Raw genomic sequence first — 27,140 nt, forward strand, 5'->3', positions numbered from 1 at the left:
GAGCGACAGCGAGGGCGAGCCCCCCGCGCCCCCCGCCGCCCCCGCGCCCGCCCCCGCCAGCCCCGACTTCTATCTGGACCCCAAGATGGACCGCGCCAACCTCTCCGTCTCCACCCTCTACTACCCAGGCAGACCAGAGTAAGTTATCTCCTTAGTGTATCAGTGACAGACACTACGGACAGTGTAGAGATTGCCATTCTAGTAAGATAAGTTGTCAGCCGGTGCTAACTATCAAGGATGTGTTATGAAGTGAAGTAGAGATGATTTTTATTACTGAACCGATATTAATTAACCTGTATGTATGTAGATGTGTGTGTGATAAGTTAATTAAGTATGTGTATATGTTGTTCCTCAAATAAAAATTCTTATGTGCAGTTTATCTAATTTGGGTATTTTCAAGTAAATATTTCCTTTATATCATGTTTTTGTATGAACATGCTACTTACAGAATTACAAGAAGATATCTATTGCCAAAACTCTTATGTTAATATGTCAGTGCGAGAAGAAAAGAGTGTTTGAAGTGATTTGATTTATTGGAAATGTTGACAATCAATTGGAATTAGATTAAATTACTTTAAATTAGTGTAGATTACTTTTAATATCAAATTATCTCTTTTAACTTGAGACTTATTTTTTAAATTATGTGTCAATTGCTTTTCGCTATTTGTTAATTACTTTTAAGAAATGATAATTACTTATACTTCTAATCAGTGTTAATTTCTTTTACTTTGAGTTACTTACTTTTAATAATTTATGATAAATGAATGCAATGTTCTATGTGTGTCTTTCCATGGCCAGTGCAAAATTACCCCTTTATTTTTCCTCACAATTTCCCCTACATTGATATTCCCATCCCCACTTATGTGATGTAATACTCAATATTCCAGCTACAAGTCAGTGGGCATGCTGACGGGCTCGTGGCCGCAGAAGCCGCCCAAGCGCAAGCGGGCGCGGCGCTACTGGCAGGCGCCGGCGGGGGCCGCGGGGGGCGAGGGGGGCGCGGGGGGGGAGGAGCGCGCGGCGCGAGTGGACGGCTACCAGCGCCTGCTGCGCGAGCGGCCCCAAGACGAAGCGCTCTGGATGCAATTCATCGACTTCCAGGTAAGTGTATAGTGGTTATCGTATTAATTGAAAGTTATGCCACAAGACTTGTTTTTCAATTTAGGATTAAAAAAAAGTGTTAGCGAGCCTAAAATGGCTTCAGTTAGACCAAACTATCGTTATTTCTAAAAGACTGAAGTACTAGCTTGCTATTCTAGCCTGAAAAACTAGCCTTATGTATCCGGGCGTTATAGGTAAAAACAATCAACTTTTAAGATTTCAAGCCACTACAGCGTTTATTATGTCTTCTCAAACTCCTATAATTACCAGAATACAATCACTTAAATCTGGACATAGGCCTATTCTATTCTATGCACCTGGCTCTCTCGAATGGAATCTTTGTGCATATCCCCAAGGTCTAAACTGCCTTCCTAAGCTTGGACCATTTTTCCTACCACGCTGGTCCACTGCGGGTTGGTGGGTTCACATATCTAGATGTGCTAAATCTTGATATGCAGGTTTCCTCAAGATGTTTTCCTTCACCGTAAGAGCGATGGGTATACATTGTACTTAAGTTAAAAGAACTCATTGGTACATTTCAACGCCGGGATTCGAACCCGCATCTCTGGCTTCCGCATCGCTTACCCGACTGAGCTACCACCGCTCATAGGCCTTTTACATACAATTATTATTATTAGGAGTGTCACTGCGGCGCGGAGGCGGCCCTGGCCACGGCGCGGGCGGCGCGCGCGCGCTGCGCCGGCGCGGGGCTGCTGGCGCGGGCGCTCGGTCTCGCGGAGCAGGTCATGACCACCACCGACTACCTGCAGCTACTGCGGGACGAGCTCGCCACCGGTGAGGATGAGGAGACATGTGTCTCAATGGAGTTACCAAATTAAATTGTTGACTGCATGGTTAAAGTTGATTATGGACCGTCCCTTAGTGGTTAAAGTTGCATGTGTTTCAGAACGGTCTACTACCTGTGTCTCAATCTTCTTCTTCTTCTTCTTCTTCCTAGCCTTTTCCTTATTTAGGGTCGGCTTTGTGCGTCATGTCACGCCATTTTACCCTATCCTCTGTCATATCCTCATTCACTCCACACTCTCTCATATTTTCTTTCACACAATCAAGCCACGTCTTTCTTGGTCTTCCCCTCTTACGCCTTCCTTCAGGTCTCATTTCTCAATGGAGTTACCAAATTAATTTGTTGACTGCATAACTAGTAATGCTTATGGTTAAAGTTGATTATGGACCGTCCCTTACTGCCAGTTTCTATATCTCTATCTATCCATAACTGGTAGTTACTTTCATATGATTTTGACATAATCAAAATAATAATTTAAAAAATTAAAAAACCGACTTCAAAAAACCACTAAAATGTAAGAAATAATTTAAGGTTTACACAAATTCTACTCGTATGAGACAGTACAAATATACCTAAGCAGGAACTGTTCTTTTTTGATGTTGGTGCGGTGACAAAGTAATCTGAAGAAATATGGCACCAACTTCAAAAAAGAACAGTTCCTGCTTAGGTATATTTGTACTGTCTCATACGAGTAGAATTTGTGTAAACCTTAAATTATTTCTTACATTTTAGTGGTTTTTTGAAGTCGGTTTTTTAATTTTTTAAATTATTATTTTATTTAATAGTTTTTAGTTTATTTGTAATAATTTTCAATCAAAAGTAAGGTGCAAATGATACCAAAAAGTCCTACTAATCAATACGAATCATTCAAGCCTAAACACGAAGTAGTTGCTATATACCGTTGAGGAGTTCCCCTGACTGCCTTCCGTTTCCATCATCAGATCAGCTCAAGGTCACCATCATATTTTTTTGTTATAAGAACTATATTTACGTTCTTAATTTCATTAGAATCTGTTAATATGTGCCCAAAATGGAATTTCATACCCTGTTTTTACCCCTTTACCCACCCTTGGGGGTGAGATAAAATTCTGAAAAAAAAATGGGACCACCTGGGAGCTCAACCCAATACAACAAAAAAAGAATTTTCAAAATCGGTTCATAAACGGCGGAGTAATCGGTGAACATACATAAAAAAAAATATAAAAAAAAAAAAAAAGATCCCGACGAATTGAGAACCTCCTCCTTTTTTTGAAGTCGGTTAAAAAGTAACAATCTGTCAAAATCGAATGAAAGTAACCACAAAGTAACTACCAGTTATAGATAGATAGAGTTATAGAAACTGGCAATTAGTGGTTAAAGTTGCATGTGTTTCAGAACGGTCCCCCGATGCGCTGGCGCTGCTGTGGGGGCGGCTAGCGGTGGCGGCGGCGGGGGGCGCGGGGGGCGCGGGGGCGGCGCGCGCGGTGCTGGCGCAGGCCGTGCACGACACGCGCCACGAGCCCAGCCTCTACCCCAGGATTATACTCGAGTATGGTACGTACACCTCTTTTATACTCTTGTGCAGTTACCCCCTTACACTTAGCGTGTATCATAATAGAATAGAATACTCTTTATTTTGCACCATTAAAAAAACATTACAATTTCACAAGTTATGTATAAAATAGTACAACAAAAGTCGGTCTTATCGCTTAAAGCAATCTCTACCAGACAATTATTTATAGCGAGTTCATTTTCCCTTTAAAACCTACAAAAGAAAAATAAAATGTATGGATTTGATAGCTGTCATAGGGTTCTTCCCACGTTCTTCCTACATTTTGTAACTCAGTGTCCGTGTTTTTTGTGTTTTTAATTATTAAATCCTAACTAATATTATAAATACGGAAGTAACTGTGTCTCTCTGTTACTTTTTCACGCGAAAACTACTGAACGGATTAGAATAAAATTTGGTATACCGATGGTATAGACCCTGACAAAGAACATAGGCTACTTTTTATCGTGGAATTCTCACGGCAAAACTTTTAAAGCGAAGCTCGCGGGAACAGCTAGTTTGTTAATAATGTGTAGTGTAAGTTGTGTTGTAACTACCTCTGTGGTCTAGTGGTAGAAGCTTCGCTTCATGACCCAGAGGTCCCGGGTTCGATTCCCGGGTGGGACCATCAATTTGTGTTTCTAAATTGTGGTTCTAAGTTAGGTTAGGACATAGAAGGCTGATCACCTGATGTCCGAAACAGTGAAACGATCCATGCTGTCGGATGGGCATGTAAAGCAGTCGGTCCTGCGCCTAGCTCTCTCCAGTCGTGTCGGTCAGTCCGTCCCATTGGGTTATGAGAGTGATGGAACAGAGAGTGCTCCTGTGTACTGCGCACACACTTGGGCACTATAATATACTGCTGATCTCAAATGAGATTGGCCGCCGTGGTCGAAATTCGGCTAGGAGGACATCATTATTAAGTGGTCCTGTGTGTGCAGGCTGGCTGCTGCGCGAGTCCGGGCACGGCGAGGAGCAGGCGGCGCTGCTGCAGCTGCTGGCGGCGCTGGCGCTGGGCGGCGAGTGTGTTCCCAGCACCCCGCCCGGCGCCGAGGAGCTGCTGGCCAAGGAGGAGGACAAGGTCAGCCCCCCCACTCTTGAAAGGAAATGTATTGCGTCTGTCCTGCGTACTCAACATTAAAAAAAACATAACTTCTCTTCTAAATCGATTTTACAAAAAGTTAAAATACATAAATGTTCATCAAGATAAGGCTTTTTTTTTAGAATCTAGCAGTAAGAACCAAATACCCAGAATGTAGAATTTATTTTAGATTTTGGCCGAAAAATAATTTTTTGGCCTTTTTGCAAGTTAACTACTAAATTTTAGGCATTATATTATTGTTTGTAGGTTCTCCAAATATTATATTAATAATATATTACTAGGCATTACCTAGCTTATCATATTAGTATTTTTACTTTTTGAAAAAACTGCTCCGAAGAGAAGTTATGATTTTTTTATTGTTGGGAACGCAAGACAGACGCAATACATTGCCTTTCAAGAGTGGCACCACAGGCAGTACTATACTCAATCATTTATTGCTTGCAGTGGTCGTGAGTCGTGGTGGCGTCGGGTCTCACTCGTGTAGCTGTTCCTCGAATCCTGCCATGTACTTACCAATGATTTATTCAGAAACAAGAAACACATTTTTTTCTTTATTTTTTCACTGTGACCGAGCCACTTTAACGGACACCTTACAAGTTACAAGGCTCTGGTCACTAGTTTACAAATGAGTATTGTAGAAAGAAAATAAAGTATTGTAGTAAACGCCACCAGATCAGTACACAGTAGAGGTTTATTTATCTTCCAAGATATCTATTTACAGCCATGTAATAACCAATTTAACTCTTTCACAATATATTTCTCAATTCAGCGTCCCTTTCTCTCTCTATCATCCTCCATATTACTTGCCGATTGTCAGTTCCGCTCACATCCGGTGTTGCCAACACTTTTCATCTCTCAGAATAATCATGAAATAACTTTAACATTAGCATATTTTACAATGCACCTTACAGTATTAGTATTGGTATTTGCAGATCAACAGCAGTGGCATGCCGCTATGGGTGCGGTGGGCGCGCGTGGAGAGAGCCCGCGCCGCCGCGCACTGGGCGCCCGCCTCCCCCGGTCAGTACATTCATATAATAATAACATAATATGTGGGGACATCTCACACACGGCCATCCAACCCCAAGCTAGGCAGAACCTGTGTTATGGGTGTCGGACAGCTGATATATCTACACAAATACATAGATAGATAGATACTAAATATAAATCAACACCCAAGACCCGAGTACAAATATCTGCCTAGTTTGGGGTCGGATGGCCGTGTGTGAGATGTCCCCACATATTTATTTATTTATTTATATGTAAGTTTAGTATAGGTATCGATCGATATTATATATATTTTATATTGTGTTGTTTTATTTATTTATACAGTATGTACTGTTTAAGTAGTATAAATGTACGGAACGACTGAAGATGTTATAGTTTATAGTTAGTCTTCTTTGTAAATAGTTCATAGAAATTACCAGATAGAATAGTTAGCCCGATCACACTTACACCCACTACACACACCACTAGTGACCATCATGCTGACACCTACCTAAACTTAATTCATTCTATTGGTTATTGGCCGTCTCACAACATACCTACCAGAGGTTCTAGCTGTCTGGATCATGTCCTTGTGAAAAGCGTGAATACTACCACTACACTTATCATGAGTAGTTCAATTACCGATCACGATGCTGTTCTTTTTTCGCTACATTCAGCCAATGTGAAATCCAGACCAAAACGCCTTATTCCAAAACTTAATTACCCTTTAATTAGTAAAGAACTATCTAACTTCGATTTTAGTCCTATTTTACAATCGGACGACTGTAACTTTGCTTCAAATTATCTTGTTAAATCCGTATCTGACATTATTCAACAAAACACTACCTATGTCAAGTTATCCAGAAAACAAACACTGTTAAAGCCCTGGATGACATCAGGAATACTTCGTTGCGTTAGAAATAGGGACAGGCTACATACCCAATCTAGACATGAACCAGGAAACGTTATTCTTAAGACTACTTATTTGCGATATCGCAATTTTTGTAATAAGCTTATTAAAAAGTTAAAAAGGTTACACGATCGCACTGAGCTTGAAAACGCAAGTAACTCCGGTATTAAACAAACTTGGAAAGTCATTGATAAACTTACAAATAGAAAACCCAAAGTGACATCTGCGCATGATTTAATAAGTAATCATTGTACTCCACAAATAGCCGTTAATGAAGTTAACTCATTCTTTGTCAAGGTTGGCGAAAATCTTGCTGGTAAAATTGCTCCCATAGTAAATCCTGACTTAAACCGTTCCCGTTTCCATAACCCCATTTCCTCATTCGCGCTTATTCCTACTAACTTAAGGGCCGATTTTTCAATGCTCAGATAGACAGATAGATAGCGTTTATTCGACAGATAGCGAAATATTACATTTTTCAAATGTCAGATAGAACTTATTCGTCCAATAACTCAGTTACCTGGAGAATAAATCTATCTGCTGCTTGGGCCGCCAGATAGGGCTTATTCGATTGATAATTTGACATTTGAGGTTATTGTAAGTTCTTTTTTGCGTTTATACCAATTCTAAACTACCAAGCGCAGAGAATAATCGTCATTTTCAATGGATATTTTCGATGATATTGATGATATGGCGATCGAAGAAGAGGCAGTAATGAACTAATATTAATCCATTTGAAAGGAAAGTCACCGTCGTCAAAACGAGGCCTGATCATTATAGTATGGGGGATGCAAAAGAATTTCATCTCCGAAAGGCACCAGACTAGAAACATTATGTTGATTTATTTTCAATCATTAATTTTATAAAACAGGAATGTAGCAGCACTTCCTTCATAAAAAAATATTAAGGTACATATAGTTTTTCATTTTACGATAAGTAGGTAACCTATGCTATATATAAGTATCTAAGACATCCCTCCGGCTTGGTGGGATGATCTTCAATGTCCAGTATTGGACTGCTATAGGCTGAGGAGAAAAGAGAGAAACCATCCAGTACTTGATAATAAAACATAGGTGTTATAATTATTTCTTTCAGTTTTTATTTGTTAATTCTAAATTAAGGATATGTTGAATGGTGTATTGTTGGAGCAAATGCCTAACACCTTTTCTTCTACATCGATAAATGGAGGTGCATTTGAGGGCCCACCTCCAGTTTTGTACATCTACTGTCTTTGCAGGGAAGACTTCTTCTTCATTGTTTTTTTGATGCCCTCGTACTTTAACTTAAGGGTTTTCCATGAGCGGACACTTGTGGTTATACAACTGGAGTTAAAAGAAATCTCAATTTTCTTCCATGCAGTCTCCTTATCTATATTTGTTGCAGCATCGGCCTTTTTATTTTCTATGACATGTTTGAATTTATCTACCAAACTCACTACACAGTAACTTCAGCATTATTAAAATTTGCTAAACGCTCTCTGTTTTGTGAAACCATTGTGATTCAAAAATAACAAATTTAAATACCAAAATCAAAACAACCAAACCAAACAGTCAGTGAGGCTTGTGGCTTGATTGCTCTTTGCTTGACAGTGATAGTTGACACTGACAATTGAAATAGTAGTCTGTCCTGCTTTAGCACTAGTGTCTGCCATATACTTGTTTCATCTCTCCTGAGTTCAAATAGAAAAATCGGTAAGATAGTTATCTATGGAATAAATCACAATTGAAAAATGGTTAAGCAACTACCAGGCCGATAAAGAGCCAAATAAAATAATTCGTTAGATAGTTATTTGACGTTTTATCCTGGCATTGAAAAATCGGCCCTAAGTGAAGTTGAATCTGTTATTGACTCGTTAAAACTACTGGGTTCTGTCGGTTGGGATGGCATATCCTCTTCTATTGTTAAATTAAATAAATCATCTCTTTTGCTACCTTTAACTCATATATGTAACCTTTCTATCAATACTGGTACCTTCCCTTCCGCCTTCAAAAAAGCCATTGCTGTTCCTGTTCATAAGAGTGGTGACAGAACTATTATTAATAACTATAGGCCTATCTCTATATTGTCCTTCTTCTCCAAAATCTTGGAACGTTTAATTAACACTCGTCTGGTGGACTTCCTTGAAAAAAATTCTCTCCTGTCTCCCAATCAGTTTGGTTTTCGTAGTGGCAAGTCTACGACCGATGCGGTGACCGAACTTACTGATTTTATTGCTCTTAGCCTTGACAAGGGTCAAAAATGCTTAGGAATCTTCCTTGATCTTGCCAAAGCATTCGACACCGTATCGGTACCATTGCTCCTGCGGAAGCTTGAGTGTTATGGAGTTCGTGGAATAACTCTAGATTTATTTAGTGACTATCTCACGAATCGGTTACAAATGGTAAGGATAGGAGAAATCACTAGTGATCCCCTGCCAGTTACTTTTGGTGTGCCCCAGGGAAGTATTCTCGGTCCCACTCTATTTCTGCTGTATATTAACGACCTCTGTAACATTCCTTTACACAAAGGAAACATTTTTACTTTCGCGGATGATACCGCCCTGGTTTTTCAGGGAAATAGCTGGAACGATGTTTTTAGTAATGCTCAGAATGGTTTCAACCTAGTCAAGGAATGGCTCCGCTTAAACATACTGACCCTAAATACTGACAAAACTAAGTTCATCGTGTTCTCAATTAGAAAACCTCGAATACCTATATCAGAATTCAAAATATGGGCTCATGAAAACTCTTGCTCCGATTGCTCCGCTTCTTGTATCTGTCCCTGCCTTGAATCAGTATCACAAATCAAATACCTTGGTATACTAATCGATTCTCATCTTACTTTTAAACACCACATTGTAAACCTCACCATGCGAGTTAGAAGATTGATGTCCATTTTTAGCTCCCTCCGCCATATTGCTGATCCTAGACTACTTAAACTAGTCTACTTTACACTGTGTCAGTCTATTCTAATTTATTGTATTGCTTCCTGGGGAGGGACCTTCAAAACCTACCTTCTGCCTCTTGAGCGTGCTCAAAGAGCAATTTTAAAAGTAGCTACATTTCGGAAAAAGCAGTACTCTACTACTGAGCTTTATCAAAATTGTGGAGTCCTAACTGTTCGTAAGTTATTCATCTTTAACACTATTCTTAGAACTCATAAACGCGTTTTCTTAAATCCACTGTCCCTCAATAAACCTTGTTCATCACGTCGCTCATCTAATATATTTTCCACTTGTAGTTATAAAACATTTTTTGTGCACAGATTCCAATGTTACTTAGCTGGCTTCCTGTACAACCTAGCAAATAGGCTACACTTCATCTACAAAAGTAATTCCTTTGAGGCGAAATCTGTTTTGATTAAATGGTTATTTTCTCTCGATTATGACGAAACGGAAAAATTGTTATCTTCCCCCCTCCGCGGTTGATCTTGTCACTTTTGGTTGGTTTGGGTGTATTGAAATTGTTTTGATTTTTCGATTTGGAAAATTAGATAAACAGATAAATATTATTTAGTAATGTAAGTCTTTATTAATTTAATTTATGTGGACGTTTTTACTGTAAGTCCTTGTATTATTAGTACTTTTGTTTTTTGTTTTTAATTACTTTCTCTAATGAATGTATATATTATAAACTCATTCTACACTGTAATACTCTTTGTAGTGCCTACCATTAAGTTATAAAGGAAGAGCTTGTTATCTAAAGCACAGGTGATGAGCCTAGTTTAGGTAACAATGTAAATTCTTTATTTAATTGTTCAACTTATGTATACTTTACATATTTTTTCTGTCAATAAAGTATATTCATTCATTCATTCACTTGCGAAGGTTCTGGAACATTCCATAGTTTTCGTGAAGTTACCATAATGTTCTAGATTAATAAGTATAGAATAAATAGTTCGACAATAGTCCAGAAGGTTCTAGAACAATGGCCAGGGAATGTTCCATAACGTCCGCGAACCTTCTAGTCGCTAAGTTACATAGGTACTTATAGTTGTTCGTTGTATTGTTTACGTTTGTACCTACTTTGCTTTGGTAATAATAATAATAAATAGTGTGACCTCGGGTATCTCTGGAACTATCGGGGAGATCGCTCGCCGGACTATATAAAGGGATGGGTGTTTAATTTCTTGCGGGTTAGGTAATTGATAACTTCACTTTGATTTGTATGACACGTTTATTGTCACTTTTGCAGTAGGTAACAATTAAAATACATTCAACTCTTTTACGACATATCCAAAACCAAACCATACCGAGATGTAGAATTGGTTAGACAGCGCCATCTCGGGAATAAATTAGAAACTAAAAACTTATATAATTACACATTCCGCCCACCAAGGCGTCAGCCTTAATAAGCTCTTTGCTGACAGAACTTAAACACAATAAAAGAAAACAAGATAAAATAACACCGCCCACCGTGACAATACTCTAAATGAATAGGAACTATACCTTGAAAAAAACATAGAATAACTACTTAATAACTATGCGATGACAATTTATTGCAACCAGTAACCTATAACATAAGCTACAGCTGCTCAAAAGAACACAAACTTTAAGTTATACACAAGTTATACAAAAAAAGAACACAGTATCAATTTTTTGGTAAAATACACAATTTATTACAGGGGCGTTTCAGTACATTATTTTTACACCTTATTGAAACTACTCTTGTAATACCATCCTTACCACTATGCCTCGCAATCACTCTTCCTAGCAACCACTTAGCTGGTGGTAAATTATCCTCTCTAATTATCACCACATCATCTATTTCGGGTTCTATTTGACGATGCGTTCACTTATAACGTTGGTTAAGTGTAACTAAATATTCTTTGGACCACCTTCTCCAAAAATCAGTTACCATTTTTTGGACTAATCGCCACCTCTGTAGCCCTGTTACATGAATTTCTGAATAATCTTGGTCTGGAATAGCTATAAGTGGCTCTCCGACCAAAAAATGACCTGGGGTTAATGGAAGAGGTTCATCAGGATTCTCACTTAACTTTGTAAGCGGGCGCGAGTTCAGACAAGCCTCTATTTGTGTTAACACCGTGGAAAGCTCTTCGAAAGTAAGTGTAGAATCACCTATTACTTTCTTCAAGTGAGTTTTGGTAGAGCGCACTCCAGCCTCCCACAAGCCACCGAAATTGGGTGCACTAGGTGGTATAAAATGCCACTTAGTCTGTTCCAATGCAAGCAACTGCACAAATTCGGTTGGAAGCTCTGATTTCGCACGATTACACATCTCTTTAAGCTCTATATTAGCTCCAACAAAATTTGTGCCATTGTCACTGTACAGATCTTGACAATGACCTCTCCTTGATACAAATCTGCGATATGCAGATATGAACCCCTGAGTCGAGAGGCTCGACACTGCTTCCAAATGTATAGCTCTTGTAGCCATACAAATAAAGAGGCATATATAGCCTTTGTATGATTTTGACCCTCGACCAGGTGAAAAGCGTATGTTGATGGGACCGGCAAAGTCAACTCCGGCTGATTTGAACGGTCTGCTAGGTCTCAATCTTACTTCTGGAAGACGTCCCATCAATTGGTTGTTTTGTTTGCTATATCTCAAACAAGTTACGCACTCTCTGTAAACCTTCTTTACTTGATCACGCGCGCGAATGATCCAAAATTTAGATCGCAAGATATTGAGCATGACCTGTGGACCGCCATGTAGCGTTTTTTTATGAGCATCCAAAACTATAAGCTTAGTAAGATGACATTTAGTAGGCAATATTATGGGATGCTTTTTGTCATACTCTACATGAGCGTAATGAATGCGTCCATCTACCCTTAGAATACCATCTTTATCAAAAAATGGATTAAGAGTATGCAGTTGACTCTTCTTCTGCACAGTTTTTGCTGTTTTTAACTGTCGAATCTCTTCACTGAAATAAAATTCTTGCGTCTGTTTGATACACATGATATAGGTTGCTTCAATTTCATCTACTGACACCACATTCGAAAATTTCACGTTTTTAATCCGTAAGATCCTTCGGCAATACGACATTATGCGCAACATTTTTTGTAAATCTGAAAATTTTGTCCAGACACAACGAAATTCTTCTTCCTTGTCCGTGTGTGTGAATAAGACTTTAACGCTTCGTACCTCTTCATTTGTTGAATAGTGCTCGGTTGAAATATTAATGGTTTCTTCACGAAGCCAATTCGGTCCGTTCCACCACAGTGAATGTTCTGTCAATTCGCTTGGCTCTAGCCCCCTTGAAGAACAATCTGCTGGATTGCAAAGTGTCGAAACATGGCTCCATTGTTCGACGTCTAGAATGGTCAATATTTCTGACACTCTGTTACTAACGAAAGTGTTCCAGCGATTAGGCAGTCCTCTCAGCCACGCCAAGACAACTGTGGAATCAGTCCAAGCTCGTATATTTTCCTTTGGAATTTTCATAACTTGGCTCACCTCAAATGCTAACTTTGTAGCAAGTAATGCGGCACATAATTCCAAACGAGGAATTGAAACTTCTTTCTCAATAGGAGCAACCTTAGTTTTTGCTGTGATTAAACTCACACTAATATTTTTGCTTGCATCGACTGCCCGGAGATATACCACAGCTGCATACGCAGTTTGAGAAGCGTCCGCAAAAGTATGCAACTCAACTCGACTCTTTTTGGTTGTGTGAATCCATCTCGGAATATTAATGCCTACTATTTTGATGAGTTCATTTCTGAATCGAAGCCATTCATTCAAAAGTTCGGGTGTCAGATCAGTGTCCCATTGCAGTTGAGATTTCCACAACTTTTGAATAAAGACTTTGGCTACTATCACCACTGGTGCGATCCAACCCATCGGATCATACAGCCTAGCTATATCCGAAAGAACTGATCTTTTGGTGAATGGTCCGTTAACTCTTGGCAATGATATTGTATACTCGAAGCTGTCAGTTTGCTTGTTCCAATTAACTCCTAACACTTTAACCGTGTTGCCAACTTTGATTGGGATGGACTTATTCAATTGTTGATTCTCTTGTTCAATATACTTCAGTAATATTTCACTATTACTGCACCATTTTTGCAATTGAAAGCCACCTGACTTCATCAACTTGGTCATTTCATCGTAAATCTCAATAGCCTCCGCGTCTGTGTCACAACCAGTCATTAAATCATCCATATAGTAGTCTTCTAGCGTGATTTTTGCTGCCTTTGGACAATTCGGCATCTCATCTTTGGCTAATTGTTGCATAGCTTTGACTGCTAAATAGGGTGCGGATGCCGTCCCAAATGTCAATGTCAATAGCCGATTATGTTGAATTGGTTGGTCGGGCGACGGCCTCCACAAGATTCTCTGAAAGTTTGTATCATCTGGATGCACTCGAACTTGACGGTACATCTTTACCAAATCAGCCACTAGGCATATCTGATGAGACCTCTACCTCATAAGGATGTGACGAAGATCCTGTTGTAGCTTAGGCCCGACAAGGAGATTATCATTTAAAGACACATTGTTGACACCCTTACAGGATGCGTCAAACACGACACGAACTTTTGTAGTCTCCTTGTCTTCCCTAACCACCGCATGATGAGGTAGATATACCGCTTTTTCGTTATTCTTTTCTTCACTGTCGGTAATTAAAGACATGTGATTAAGCTGAGCGTACTCTTCAATCACACCTTCATAGTCTTTCTTTAAACCTGGATTCTTCATCAGTTTTTTCTCTAGTAACTCGAATCTCTTCCTTGCTATGTTTTGTGACTGTCCGTATTGACACTCAGGATCCTCTGTATTGAATGGCAGTCTCACAACATAGCGGCCTTCTTGATCTCTCTGGTAAGTTGTATTAAATATCTCCTCACATTTCTCTTCTTCTTTCGTCAGCCGTTTTGTTATACCATCTGGTTCGTTTTCCAGTTCCCAAAACTTCTTCAGAAGAAAGTCTTCTTTAACTTGCACATGCATGCTGATCACTGGTTTTGCTGAAGCTTGATTAGTTTGAACTCTACCTGAAATGATCCAACCAAACATAGAATTTTGTGCGATAGGTCCATTGTTGATCTTTATCAAACCCTCTAAAATGATCTCACCATATACTTCAGCTCCCAGTAGAATATCAATTCGACTGGGTGATTGTATGTCCGAATCAGCTAGTGGTAAGTTTCTCAGTTCTAGCCAATCAGAAACATTAACAGGTGATGCCTGCTGGAATGATGTCAATGATGACATCACAAACGCATTAACACGAATGGATAGAGCTGGGCTGTGGCGTGATTGTAGTATGAGTGAAACCATATTTTTAATTTTAGTTTCACCATCACCCAAGCCAGCTACCGAAGCATTCACCGGAACTCTTTTCAGCCTAAGTAACTGAGCTGTTGACTCTGTAACAAAGGATGCTTGGGACCCTTGATCGAGAAGGGCCCTGATTACATGGGATTGAGCATAGCAATTGTTTGATTTAGCTTTGACCATAGCCGTTGCCAATAAAACACTGTTTTCAGTGTGCTCATCTTTAACAAAATTTGCTACTACTCTCGTCTCTGCATCTGCAGTTGAAGCTACACTTGTTTTACACCTCTTTCGAAAGATGTTGACTCTGACTGCGTTGATTTCGGAATATCTCTCTCATAGTGAAGCATCGTGTGGTGACGTCTACCGCAACGTCGACAGCACGTAGCTTGATGACACTGCCTTACTGCATGTGTCGGTGACAAACAGTTGAAGCACAATCTCTTTGATTCTACTACACTAACTCGCTCTTGAGGAGATTGCTTTCCAAACTGTTTACATTGATAAAGCCAGTGTTGACCTAAACATAACCCGCAACTAATACTATTGTTATTGTCTTTTTTCTCTTCTGGTACACTTGAGGTGGTGGCATGAAACGACTTTTGTGTTAATGAGGAGCTAGATTGTTTGGCATTGTAGCATGATGGTTTCACATTATAAATATTAGATGAGTCTACCATTTCTAAAGCTCTAAATCTACATTCAAGGAAATCTACAAGTTGTGCCCAAGTTGGCAACTCATCAGACAAACTCACACTAAGTTGGTATTCCCACTGCTTTCGCGACTCTTGGTCTAATTTAGACAGAACAATATAACTAACGATAGAGTCCCAAGATGACGTAGAAACACCAATATTGTCCAATGACTTCAGGCACGACGTAGTAGTGTCCAGCAGCAGTTTGATTGCAGTTGACGATGCTGAATTTATAGCCTTTTGATTAAAAAGTCGCTTAAATATCTCATTTACATTGTATCTCTTGTTGTCGTAGCGACGTTTCAACTGCTTCCACGCTTCATCATAGTTTGCGTCTGTTGTTGGTAGGTTGCGAAGTAGATTCTCTGGCTCACCCGTTAAACTACTTTTTAAATAGTGAAGTTTCTGGACATTGCTTAAAAGAGTGTTCTCATGGATAAGTTTCAGAAACAAGTCGTGAAATGCTTGCCATTCGTCATAACCTCCCTTAAATGTCGGCAATTGTATGCGAGGTAACTTGACATCACAGCTAACTCCCGCTGTACCTGTTGGATGACTCTGAGCAGGCGCACTGACATTTTGATTTGGCACAAGCTGTTTCAGATGTTCCTTCATTAATGTCTTATATGAAATGTACAAGTCTTCGACCTGTTCATAAAAGTCCGATTCAAAATATTCAGACTCTTTCTTCTCATCTCTACTCATACCAGTCACAATCTCTAAATGATCTCCTTTAAATTCTGTCCATAACGCTTCTAAATTTTCCAGTCGTGCTTCTATATATGTAGGTTTTAATCTCTCTTTACTAGTCTTTTTGTAGTTTCTCTCAGCCTTAATTAGTGTCTCATATCTATTTTCTTGTCGTAATAAAATCGCCTCCATATTTAATTGATAGAACTAAAACCCTTTTTATTCTAAGTTCAGCCTTTGAAGAAATTTTCTAACACATTTTTTGAACGCAAATTTTCTAAGTCCAAGTTTAACGAAAATCCTCAAACACTTTTTTCTCACGCCAATTCGGCTAAGTCCCAAATTTGGCAAAATTATTCTAAGTCTTTTTCACTAGTAAATTCCAACAGTAATTCTTCTAAGTTCTTTTTAGACTCAAATTTTTCTAACACTTTTTACTAGTATATTTCAAGAGTACTCACAGACCTCACAGTCACACGATATTTTGTCCATCACTCACTGTACACGCACTTTATTCCCGGGTTTCGGCACCAATGTTTAATTTCTTGCGGGTTAGGTAATTGATAACTTCACTTTGATTTGTATGACACGTTTATTGTCACTTTTGCAGTAGGTAACAATTAAAATACATTCAACTCTTTTACGACATATCCAAAACCAAACCATACCGAGATGTAGAATTGGTCAGCGCCATCTCGGGAATAAATTAGAAACTAAAAACTTATATAATTACACAATGGGTCCGGCGACTAATATAGTCAGTCTAATAGTAACAGCAAAACAGTAAACAACATACAGTCCACTAGTACCAGCCTACAGTGAAGATCTCCAGAGACACTCGAAGTTAACAGTGAACAGCAATACCGGTGTTTTCTTTGGAAGACTCTACAGGCTAACAGCTACCTCAACAGTGGCATTTCATCATCTTCTTCAAGAACCAACAGGTGCACCGCCACTTCCTTCGAACCGTACAGTTATAGTTCCTAAACGGTCGAGGTGATCCGCACAATAAAGTATCAAATAAATAAATAAATATACCTTGCACCTCTACTCCCATTAATTATGTTAAAATTGTCTCTTCCATCCAAAGGTTGTCTGGTAGAGATTGCTTTAAGCAATAAGGCCGCCTTTTTTGTACTATTTTTTATGTATATAAGTTGTGAATTGTAATGTTGTCTTTAATGGTGCAAAATAAAGAGTATTCTATTCTATATGTGAGTGCACACACTGTTACAGAGGAGGCGGTGCTGGTGGCGGACGCGGCGCGCGGCGGGGCGCGGGGGGCGCTGGCGCCGCTGCTGCTGCCCGTGGTGGCTCGCGAGCCGCGCCTGCTGCTCGCCGTCAACATGCTCCGGTAACACACTACTACCTATTATATTCTATTCTCTGTGGGGGTGACTCCAATCGACATCTTTTTAAAACGAAACGGAAGAAGTAATCGAAGTATGTCTGTTCCAGGATGCTGGACATCCCCGTGCTGCCGTGCGGCGGGGCGGGCAGCGCGCTGCGGGCGCTGGACGGCGCGGGGGCGGCGCGGGGCGCGGCGCGCGGGGGGGCGGGGCTGCTGCTGGCGCTGCTGGCGGCCGCCCCCGCCCCCGCGCCCCCCGCCCCCGGCGCCGCCCGCCGCCTGCTCGCCGCCGCCGCCGACCCGCCGCACTACTTCACCGATCGATACGGTCAGTGCACTGCGATTACTGTTTTGATGTCAATGGAAATGGCGGCTGACTTGAGTTGTTATAGCTAAATTATTACAAGGCAAAGTCGGATTTTAGTAGAATCGATGCACTGCATTTTGATTACTCGCAAGGTATTAAACGCCATTAAAAACGTAATAAACGAGAATTTAAAGTAATAAAAAAATATTGAAAGTTATTATCATTTTTAAAGTAAGTAATTAACATGTAGGAATTAAATCAGATGTTGTATTTATCACTTTTTTTATATAAGGGTCAAAATAAAATAAAGAAATATGAAATCGTCTTTACGTCTTTATACGTCTTTCACTCTCTGCTTTCACTCTATGCTCCTCTGTTATTCGTCGTCATGGATACTTCACCTTGCGTTCTGTTCCACTCCCACACTCGGCCATCCTGACATTAAGGCTGCCCTCAGCCTTATTCATTACAATAACTGTAAAGTACAAGGTTACACACAATATAAAACATAGCATTATCAAACGTTAAAGATAATCTTCTTATTAAAACAAAAAAAACTAAAAACTTAGCAACTCAAGTTAACAACAATTTACATTAGTTAGATTTCAACTTAGGGTCTAGACAGAAAAACATAAACAACTATTCTATGCAAACAACATCTTGAAATACCTATTCAAAATACCTATAATACCTGTTTTGTTTAAACACACCTTTTGTAAAGAATATGAGCCTTAAGCCTTCAAGACTTAACCTTACAATCATTACAAAACCTATCTAGATTGACTTTATTTACTGCTCACATATAACTTATTTATTACCATCACTGACTTTTTCATTCATCATCACTATCATACCGACACCAATAGAATATTATGCAATAACAAAACAAAATAAGAACTTACTTACTCTTTATGGTCTGGCCACGGTTTCATGTGGTCTGCAGAGCTAGAAGTACGACCTGGACCTTCGCTGCTGGGATCTAATTTCTCTACATCATACCTGTCATTCCGCTTCACCTTCTTTACTACGTAGGGACCTAGGTACTTAGGTTTCAATTTAAGACACACACCAAATTGAGTCCTCTTAATTGCCACCAAGTCTCCCTCCTTGTACTTGTGACTCTCCTTCCTACCTCTGTCTTTCACCATTTTCCTATTTAACAATCTATAATCTACACAGACTCTGGTGTCCCCGTCTTTCTTCTTAACTAAAACTAAAGGGCTAGCATACTCTGAATAACTCACCTGAATAATGTTGTCGTCCAGCCACTCTCTTACTTGGTTTTCTACTACCTTTTGCTCTGCTAGTGAAATACGTCTCGGCCGCTGAGCCACCGGGATATCATCCTTCAGCACGATCTTCATCTGTATGGGAGCCTCCTTGACCTGTAGGGGCTGGTAGTTCTCTACCATCTCCGTCAGCTGCTCCTTGTACTGGATATCACCAATGTAATCTACAACCACAGAATCACACGTATAACACCCTACTTGTTTCATCCATTCGTCATCTTTCATACTTAAACTCACGCGTCCGTCTTCCATAATCAATACCACTCTTCTCAAAAAATCTTGACCAATTATCACATCGTAAGGCAAACAACTTCTATTCACAACATGAAACAATACGTTATTATAATGTTCTTTATCTATCTTCACACTTAAAGCGACTTTCCCTAGGGGTTTCACTTCCAATTGTCCGAGTCCCACCAAAGCACTCACATGTCCCTCGTCAAACTTAGGAGAACCTATCAGTTTGTAGTATTCGTCGGTTAACAAGTTAACTTCACTGCCCGTATCTATTAAAGCAGTCATTTTGCAGTCTGAAATTTCAATAGTCTTCATCGGCTTTCGTCTTTCCGTCTGTTTGTTTACATTTGCATTCGCATCTGTCATCTTGACGTTGACGTCCATACAGTTTGAACTGTCACTGGCTGTCATACCGTTTGCGCCTGAATCCGTCGTGCCACTCGTAGCGCTAGTGTAGTTCTCACGTCGTTGGTCGCTCCGACTCGCTGCTGAATTTTCGTTGTTTGACTCCGTAGGCATGGTGAACATTGAACGCCTCGGCCCACGCTGAGGTTGCTGCAGACCAGGTCGTCCTCGTCCAAACGCGTCGTTGCTCCGCCAGTTGCCGCTTCCGCCTGGCTGTTGACACTGCGTAGCAATATGTCCAAAGTCATTGCAGCGGAAACATTTAATACCTCTCTGTCTGTACGGGCAATCTGCTGACATGTGTTGACTCTCTCCACAGTTGTAGCACAGTCGCACGGCCGTCGTCCTGTTGCCTGGCGCGAGTGCAGCTGCTGCGGGGCCTGCGGGTGTAGTTGCAGTAGGTAGACGATCGAAGACCGGTGCCCGTCTTCCGCTCGACTTCTGCCTGATGGTCTCGTACACTTTCAACTTATCTTTCAGATCCCCATAGGTCGTCACGCCGTACAGCATCACCTTATGTAACTCGTCGTCTAGTATTCCGTCCACGATGTATTTTATAGCGACGTAGTCTGGCATCTTGCCTCGCTTGCCGAGCTCTTTCATTAACAGCATGTAGTCTAGGCACGTCTCATTTGCTTTCTTCTTCCGGCTGCTCATTAACTCATGGATCGTCTTGGAATCTACGGTGTCTGGGAACTCCTTGGTGACCGCCGTCTTCAGAGCCTCCCACGTCTTGAAGGGTTTCTCTGAACGCAGCCAGAGTGCCGCCGTACCGGTCAGTGACCTGCGCCCCACGATCAGCCGCTGCAGCTCCGTCCACCCGAAGATCTCGGCGTTGTCATCGACCTCCTGCGCCCACCGTGCTGCGGAATCGGTCTGGTCGCACCCACTGAACTTAGCTACCAGCTCCTCCGTGTACGTGATCGGTCCTGATGTTCCGACTGCCTCCCCGTCATCTCCCGTCGTCGTCCGTGGCATCTTCTTGTCGTCGTCGTTACGTCTTAAAATGGTATATGTTCAGACCTGAAGGCGTTGTGATGCGAAGAAAAATTTTCTTGTAAAATTTGCAACTGTCAGTCTTGTTCTTTTTATAAAAATCCGTCTTCATCCGCCGTAATCTCCGAGATTTTTTTAATTTTATTTATCCCGGACGAGCCCCCAATTTGTAGGAATTAAATCAGATGTTGTATTTATCACTTTTATTATATAAGGGTCAAAATAAAATAAAGAAATATGAAATCGTCTTTACGTCTTTATACGTCTTTCACTCTCTGCTTTCACTCTATGCTCCTCTGTTATTCGTCGTCATGGATACTTCACCTTGCGTTCTGTTCCACTCCCACAAACATGTATAAAAAATATATTTAAAAAACATAATATTTATAAAAAATATGGTCCGCTATCAAAGGTAATTTATAGTTATTAAAAGTTGTACGGTCTAGGGATCGTACTCTAAAATAGGAGCGAAATGACGAGAGTTGAATACGTTTAAAGATCTATATTGTACTGATATTAATGCTTAAAGTAAATGATAATGAGTACACGGCGGCGATTGATTGTGAACTGATGCACGCGCGGCCGGGCGCGCGTAAACTGCTAACGCAGCAATAAAATGTAGGGCAGTGCCGTACATATTCCCGGGGGACAGAAAAAAAAGACTGATAGTATTTAGGTAACATTACAGACACAGCTGAACAAAGATAGGAACTAAGACGATAAAATTGATTGATAAAAAAATTGCTACTACCTAACTATTTACCTACTGTTAGTATCTGACTAAACTAAAATGATGATGAGCTATGCTAATAACAAGGATGATAATTACAATAGTTAACCTATGTTAGTATGATAATTAAGTTTCTAAAGATTCGTATCTTCCGTGAAAACTATTTTAGAAATGATAGGTGATGATGCCCTATTCACTTTTTCATTTAAACGAAAATTGCTCATAGAGCCACTTGCGTTTTCACTCAAATTGCCCATAGATTCACTCACGAATTTAGACACAAACACTTTATGTCCACTACTACACGGATCTTCACTGATCCCAGCGGCGGGTGCCGCTGGTGGCCTGGGTAGCCGAGGCCTCCTGGCCCGGGCGGCGGCGGCGGCGGCGGCTGCGGCCGCGCGTCGGCGGCGGCGGTAGCGCCACACCACTCCTGCTACTGCTGCTGACGTCATCATGGTCACCAGCACATATGATAACGTGTAGTGATGAATGTCGTGATATGATAACTCAACATTCTCACTCGACTTCAACTTTTCGATGGATTCCTTTAAGTTTCGTAGATCCATAGTTGACTCATCCCCTTGTATTGTATAATTATCTGATATTGATATATTTATTATATGATTAATTTGAGCAATTTCTGGTATATTAACGTTAGGTGTTATTCTAATGTCAGATGATCTCTCCTTATGCGAATAAACTGTGAAGTCCTCTGTTTTGATGACACAACCATTTTCAATAGAAATAAGTCCCCCACTCGTTACTTGCTTCATTGTAATTTGATTCTCACATATGATTTTCAAAGTGCATTGTTCGGTGCAGCAAATAAAAATATATGTGTTGATTTTATTCAATTTCATCCATTTACTGTAACATTTTTGTTCTTCTACTTTGCATTGATTTGTTCTATGATCCTTTTTGCAGAGATTCTGGTCCGAGTTTAATTGATAAATGGGTTTGTCTAGCTTGCAAATCAAGACTGATTCATAATTTTGTATACATTTTCCTAACTCTTCATTCGTGATAGGTATGTAAGTATCTCTTTTTAGGTTCATCGCTATATATTCTGATATGGGTTGCACTGATAACATCATGTCACCTCGTATTTTAGGTATTGGTAAAGTCCTATACGTATCAAAGTGGTCTCTGCTGACTAATGGGACCTTGATCTCGAATATCACGGATGATTTTGTGACGGCTGCCTTCACAACAAGAAGCTGATATATGTACTTGAGGTCTGTTTGCACGCTACTGATTGGTAAGCTTAGGTCTGCCGAGAGATGTCCGGATATCTTGTTTAACTCTGTTTTCAGTTGACTTGGTGATATTAAGTTTAGGTTGAATTTACCATGATAGATATTTGTAATCATATCCAACAAGGTTTCCTGAACACTTTTTAAACTGGAGAGTAGATTACTGCTTAAAATTGATAAAAGGGCGAATTCATTTTCATTGTGAAGGATCTGTATATCGGAATTGATAGTGTTTATGGCATGATTCATTGTTAATAATTGCTGATTGATGTGCTTATGCTGTTTGTCGATAGATTCGGTCATTCTTCTTAAAAAGTTATACTCCGCCTCTACCACTGAAGTTTGATTTTTCATTAATGATAATATATGCTTCTCATTATATTTTATCTCACTGATGTCCTTTTGATATAGTTGCGCAAAGTTGTCGTCAAGCAATCCGAAAAGGCTATTCGCGACGTAACCGACACCATTGATAAGGCCACGACGCTGTCTACCGGGTTCGGAGCCTTGCTGATTCAGTAGTATTCGGTCATTGTACTCTATTTCTGCGAACCCGTGCTGTAATTGTAGCAGAATTATGTCACACAATGCCGTACCTTCTGTTGAGTTGCAACTTCTTTGTAGTAATTTATTATATTTGTTTAGTGTTTTTGTTGCTTGCCAGTAGGGGTTCATATCGTAGAAAACCACGAGTTTCCACTCGTCCATCACTAGCTGCATACCTGATAGCCTGTCAAAATAAATTCCTTTATTCGACGAATTATAGTTGATATTTGTGTTGCATTGGCCGACAGTTGCTAACGTCATGAAAAATAGGAATGATAGTGCCAATGATATAAAGCTGATTGCGTTTGTTCTCAGGGAACGTTTTCTTGCTGGTTTTTCCGAGGGCTTATGTTGCTTTTCTGATGGTGGTTGATTGACAATCTCGTCGTAGTTACGAACGGGTAACAGTGATAATCTATTTACGGGTCTTTTTAAGAATCCGTTCTTGGTTTTTAACGTCACGACTCGGACGTATCCGTCGCTACCCGGATGTACTTCTACAACTTTTCCCATTGCCCACTTGCCAGGTGGTAAGTTCGCATCACTGATGATTACAACGTCATCTTTTCTGACATTCTCTTTTGATTGCCTCCACTTGCTTCTGCTTGATAATTGTACTAAGTACTCGTCTCTCCACCGCTTCCAGATATCTTGGAATAGCTTCTGTGATAAGCACCATCGCGTACGCTCGTCTCTCTCTGTTTCGACAAGCGTAAGATTTGGACCACCTGATAAGAAGTGTGCTGGCGTCAGGAAATTGATATCATCGGGATCTTCTGATAATTGACACAACGGTCTTGAATTGAGGCATGCTTCTATTTGTGCTAGTAGTGTTGATAGCTCCTCGTATGTTAACTTCTGATTTCCGATGACCCGCTTGAAGTGATACTTGAAGCTCTTCACGGCTGATTCCCAGAGGCCTCCGGCGTTCGGCCACGATGGGGCGATGAAATGCCATTCTATTTCCATCTGATTGATTTCGTCGAAGAATTCCTCATTGAATACTTCTTTCAGTTCTGATAGCTCCTGCTTGATTACCCTGCTGCTCCCTACAAAATTTGTCCCATTATCGCTGTAGATGTGGGAGGGGGTACCTCTTTTGGCAGCTAGACGACGCATTGCTGCTATCGTGGAGGATGTTGATAGGTCCGACACGAGTTCAAGGTGGACCGCCTTAGTCACCATGCATATAAAGACGGCCACATAACCTTTGCTTGATTTGATCCCACGACCTTTGTTTGATTTAACATCAATGAATCCAGTAAAATCTACTCCCGTATGCTCAAAGGGTCTTGATGGTGTGATCCGTTCTTCAGGAAGTTCTCCCATTATTTGTATCTGTTTGCTTGGAGTGTTTCTTCTACAGATTACGCACCTTCTTAAACACTTTTTGACGGCTCTGTTACCACCGATTATCCAATAATGTCTCCTAAGGGTAGCCAAGGTTAAACGTGGCCCTCCGTGAAGTGACAAATTATGCGCATTGTCGATTAACAGCTCGGTCAGTTTACCATAATGAGGGATGATGATGGGATGCTTCTGGTCTTCAGTGATATTTGCATGCTTTAACCTGCCTCCTACTCTTAAAAGTCCATTTTTGTCTAAGAATGGCGTTAACTGTAATAGTTTGCTATCGGCACTGATTTTTTGACCTTTTCTTAGTCTGGTGATCTCTTCCGAAAATTCTACTTCCTGTACATATTTGATGATGATGATTCTTGCTTGCTTTATTTCTGATAAAGTGATATAAGGTTCTTTTTTGACTGATTTTGTCTTTGTGAAACGGAGCAGCCAAGCTATGACTCGTATTACTCGCACCAATTTGCTGTGCTTGCTTAACAGAGTGCCTATTATGTTATCGTCGGTGGTAATGACGTTTGTTTGTTTACACTGTCTCGTTTCTAAATCTGTGATAAATACCGTTTGTTGTGACGGTTCATCTGATTTATATGATTTTAGCCATTCTGGCCCGTCCCACCACAACCTGTTTTCACTAAGCTGTGAGGCTGATTGGCCGCGACTGGCGCAATCTGCTGAATTTTCACTGGATTTTACGTAATTCCAGTTATCGGGGGGCATGATTTATCTTATTTGTTGCACTCTATTCGCAACATAAGGCGTCCACCTGCCAATGTCCCCTTGAATCCATCCAAGCACGGCTGTTGAGTCCGTCCAACCTATTGTTTTGATAAGATGATTTGATAGACAAGAACGTATTTTACTCATTAGCTTTGTCAGTAACACCGCGCCGTTGAGTTCCAGTCTGGGCAGCGATATATTCTTATTCACGGGCACCAGTCTTGCTTTTCCTGCTATCAGTGTTACGGTTGATTCACCGTCCTTGCTGACGCGGCAATATACAACACATGCATATGCCTTTATAGACGAGTCGCAGAAACCGTGTAACTCGACTTTGTCTTGATTTTTCGTATTTAGCCATCTAGGCACTTTGATTTGATTGATACTTTGCAGATCGTTTCTGAATGATAACCATTCCTTGATAAGGTTTTCTGGTAGTTTGTCATCCCAGTCTAAAGATGTCAGCCACACCTTTTGGAAGAGTAATTTTAATTTAGTAGTTAACGGTGACAGCCATCCCAGCGGGTCAAATAACTTTGAAATGTCTGATAATAAGGCCCTTTTCGTTAACTTTGATAATTCTTCAATTTTCAGTTGGAACACAAATATGTCTGACTCAGGTTTCCACCTCAGGCCGAGCATTTTTGTTGTTTCAGCCTGTTTAAAATCAAATGAAAATTGAGTCGCTTCACCTTGGACTTGTTCTAATATTTGCTTTTCGTTGGAAGCCCATTTTCTGAGGTTAAAGCCTGCTGATTTTAACAATTTAATAAGCTGTTCCTGCAGCTCTAACGCTGATTCGATTGAGTGGCTCCCGTGGACCAAATCGTCCATATAAAAGCTCTCTTCGAGAACTCTTGCTACTTCGCTTTCACTCTGATTGACTTCTTTTCCAAGCTGTCTGAGCGTCATCATGGCTAAAAAGCCAGCCGGTTTCACCCCATAAGTAAGGGTTGATAACTGATATTCTTGTAATGGCTGTTGATTAGAATCTCTCCATATGATCTTCTGCAGTTGCCTTTCTTCTGGATGTACGAGAATCTGCCGATACATCTTCTCGATGTCCGCTGTGTAAGCATATTGATACTGTCGCCATTTAATTATTAATGATTGCAGGTCCTGCTGTAGGTTTGGTCCCCTGTGCATAAGGTCGTTCAAGCTGAAGCCGGTACTAGTACGGCAGCTGGCATTAAATACCACACGGAGAGCCGAAGTCGCTGACTCATCGCAATATACAATGGTGCGGTAGATAGCACTGCGGGGCGGAGCTGCTTGAACTAGCGGGTTCCATGTGACCTAGGAAGCGGTATTCGTTGATAAATTCCTTGTAGGCTGTTGCTATTTTTTCATTATGATAAAACTTCTTTTCCAGGATCCTGAACTGCGCTATTGCTTGCGGCTTAGATGTACCAAGTTTTTCTTCAAATTCTGGTACTAGTGGCAACTTCACTACGTAACGGCCATCCGACTGCCTTGTCGTTGTTTTCTGATATAATTCAACGCAGAATAGGGAATATGCGTAATTTTTTTTTATACTTTTATTGGATAGATTTACATCACTTTACACACACACACACACACACACACACACACACGCACTCACGCCTTGTACTAATGTACTCCCTTGCGGGGTAGGCAGAGGTGCATTGCTGCACCCACTTTTCGCCAGAGTGTTATGTTAGTCCCAATGTAATAGGGGGCGGGCCTATTGCCATTTTACGGGCACATCCAAGACCCGAGAACAAATATATGTGTTTAAACAAATATCTGCCCCGGCCGGGAATCGAACCCGGGACCATCGGCTCAGTAGTCAGGTCACTAACCACTACGCCATTCGGTCGTTACATCACTTTATTATAGTAAAAAAAAATTCAACGCCTAAATAAGTAATTTAAGGTATTTTAAAG

General features: G+C 40.5%; 2 protein-coding genes across 2 annotated transcripts in view; one reads left to right on the forward strand and one right to left on the reverse strand.

The window, feature by feature from the left end:
• The first annotated feature begins 2,288 nt into the window (after positions 1-2,288).
• LOC119692612 (elastin) overlaps positions 2,289-27,140 on the forward strand; it is a 39,853-nt gene continuing 15,001 nt past the window's right edge. Inside the window, exons 1-6 of the mRNA XM_048629636.1 lie at positions 2,289-2,295; positions 3,281-3,439; positions 4,376-4,515; positions 5,469-5,556; positions 17,277-17,394; positions 17,499-17,716. Of these exons, the coding sequence (XP_048485593.1) occupies positions 2,289-2,295; positions 3,281-3,439; positions 4,376-4,515; positions 5,469-5,556; positions 17,277-17,394; positions 17,499-17,716 (730 nt within the window). The remainder of the gene's footprint in view (positions 2,296-3,280; positions 3,440-4,375; positions 4,516-5,468; positions 5,557-17,276; positions 17,395-17,498; positions 17,717-27,140) is intronic.
• LOC125490363 lies at positions 21,364-26,726 on the reverse strand. The gene is made up of 2 exons (XM_048629366.1): positions 26,494-26,726; positions 21,364-22,896 (listed from the first exon to the last, which is right to left on the reverse strand). The coding sequence occupies exon 2, from the start codon at positions 22,855-22,857 to the stop codon at positions 21,487-21,489; it is 1,371 nt and encodes a 456-aa protein (XP_048485323.1). The 5' UTR covers positions 22,858-22,896; positions 26,494-26,726; the 3' UTR covers positions 21,364-21,486.

This window comes from Plutella xylostella, chromosome 23, assembly GCF_932276165.1.
Source record: "Plutella xylostella chromosome 23, ilPluXylo3.1, whole genome shotgun sequence".
Taxonomy (NCBI): domain Eukaryota; kingdom Metazoa; phylum Arthropoda; class Insecta; order Lepidoptera; family Plutellidae; genus Plutella; species Plutella xylostella.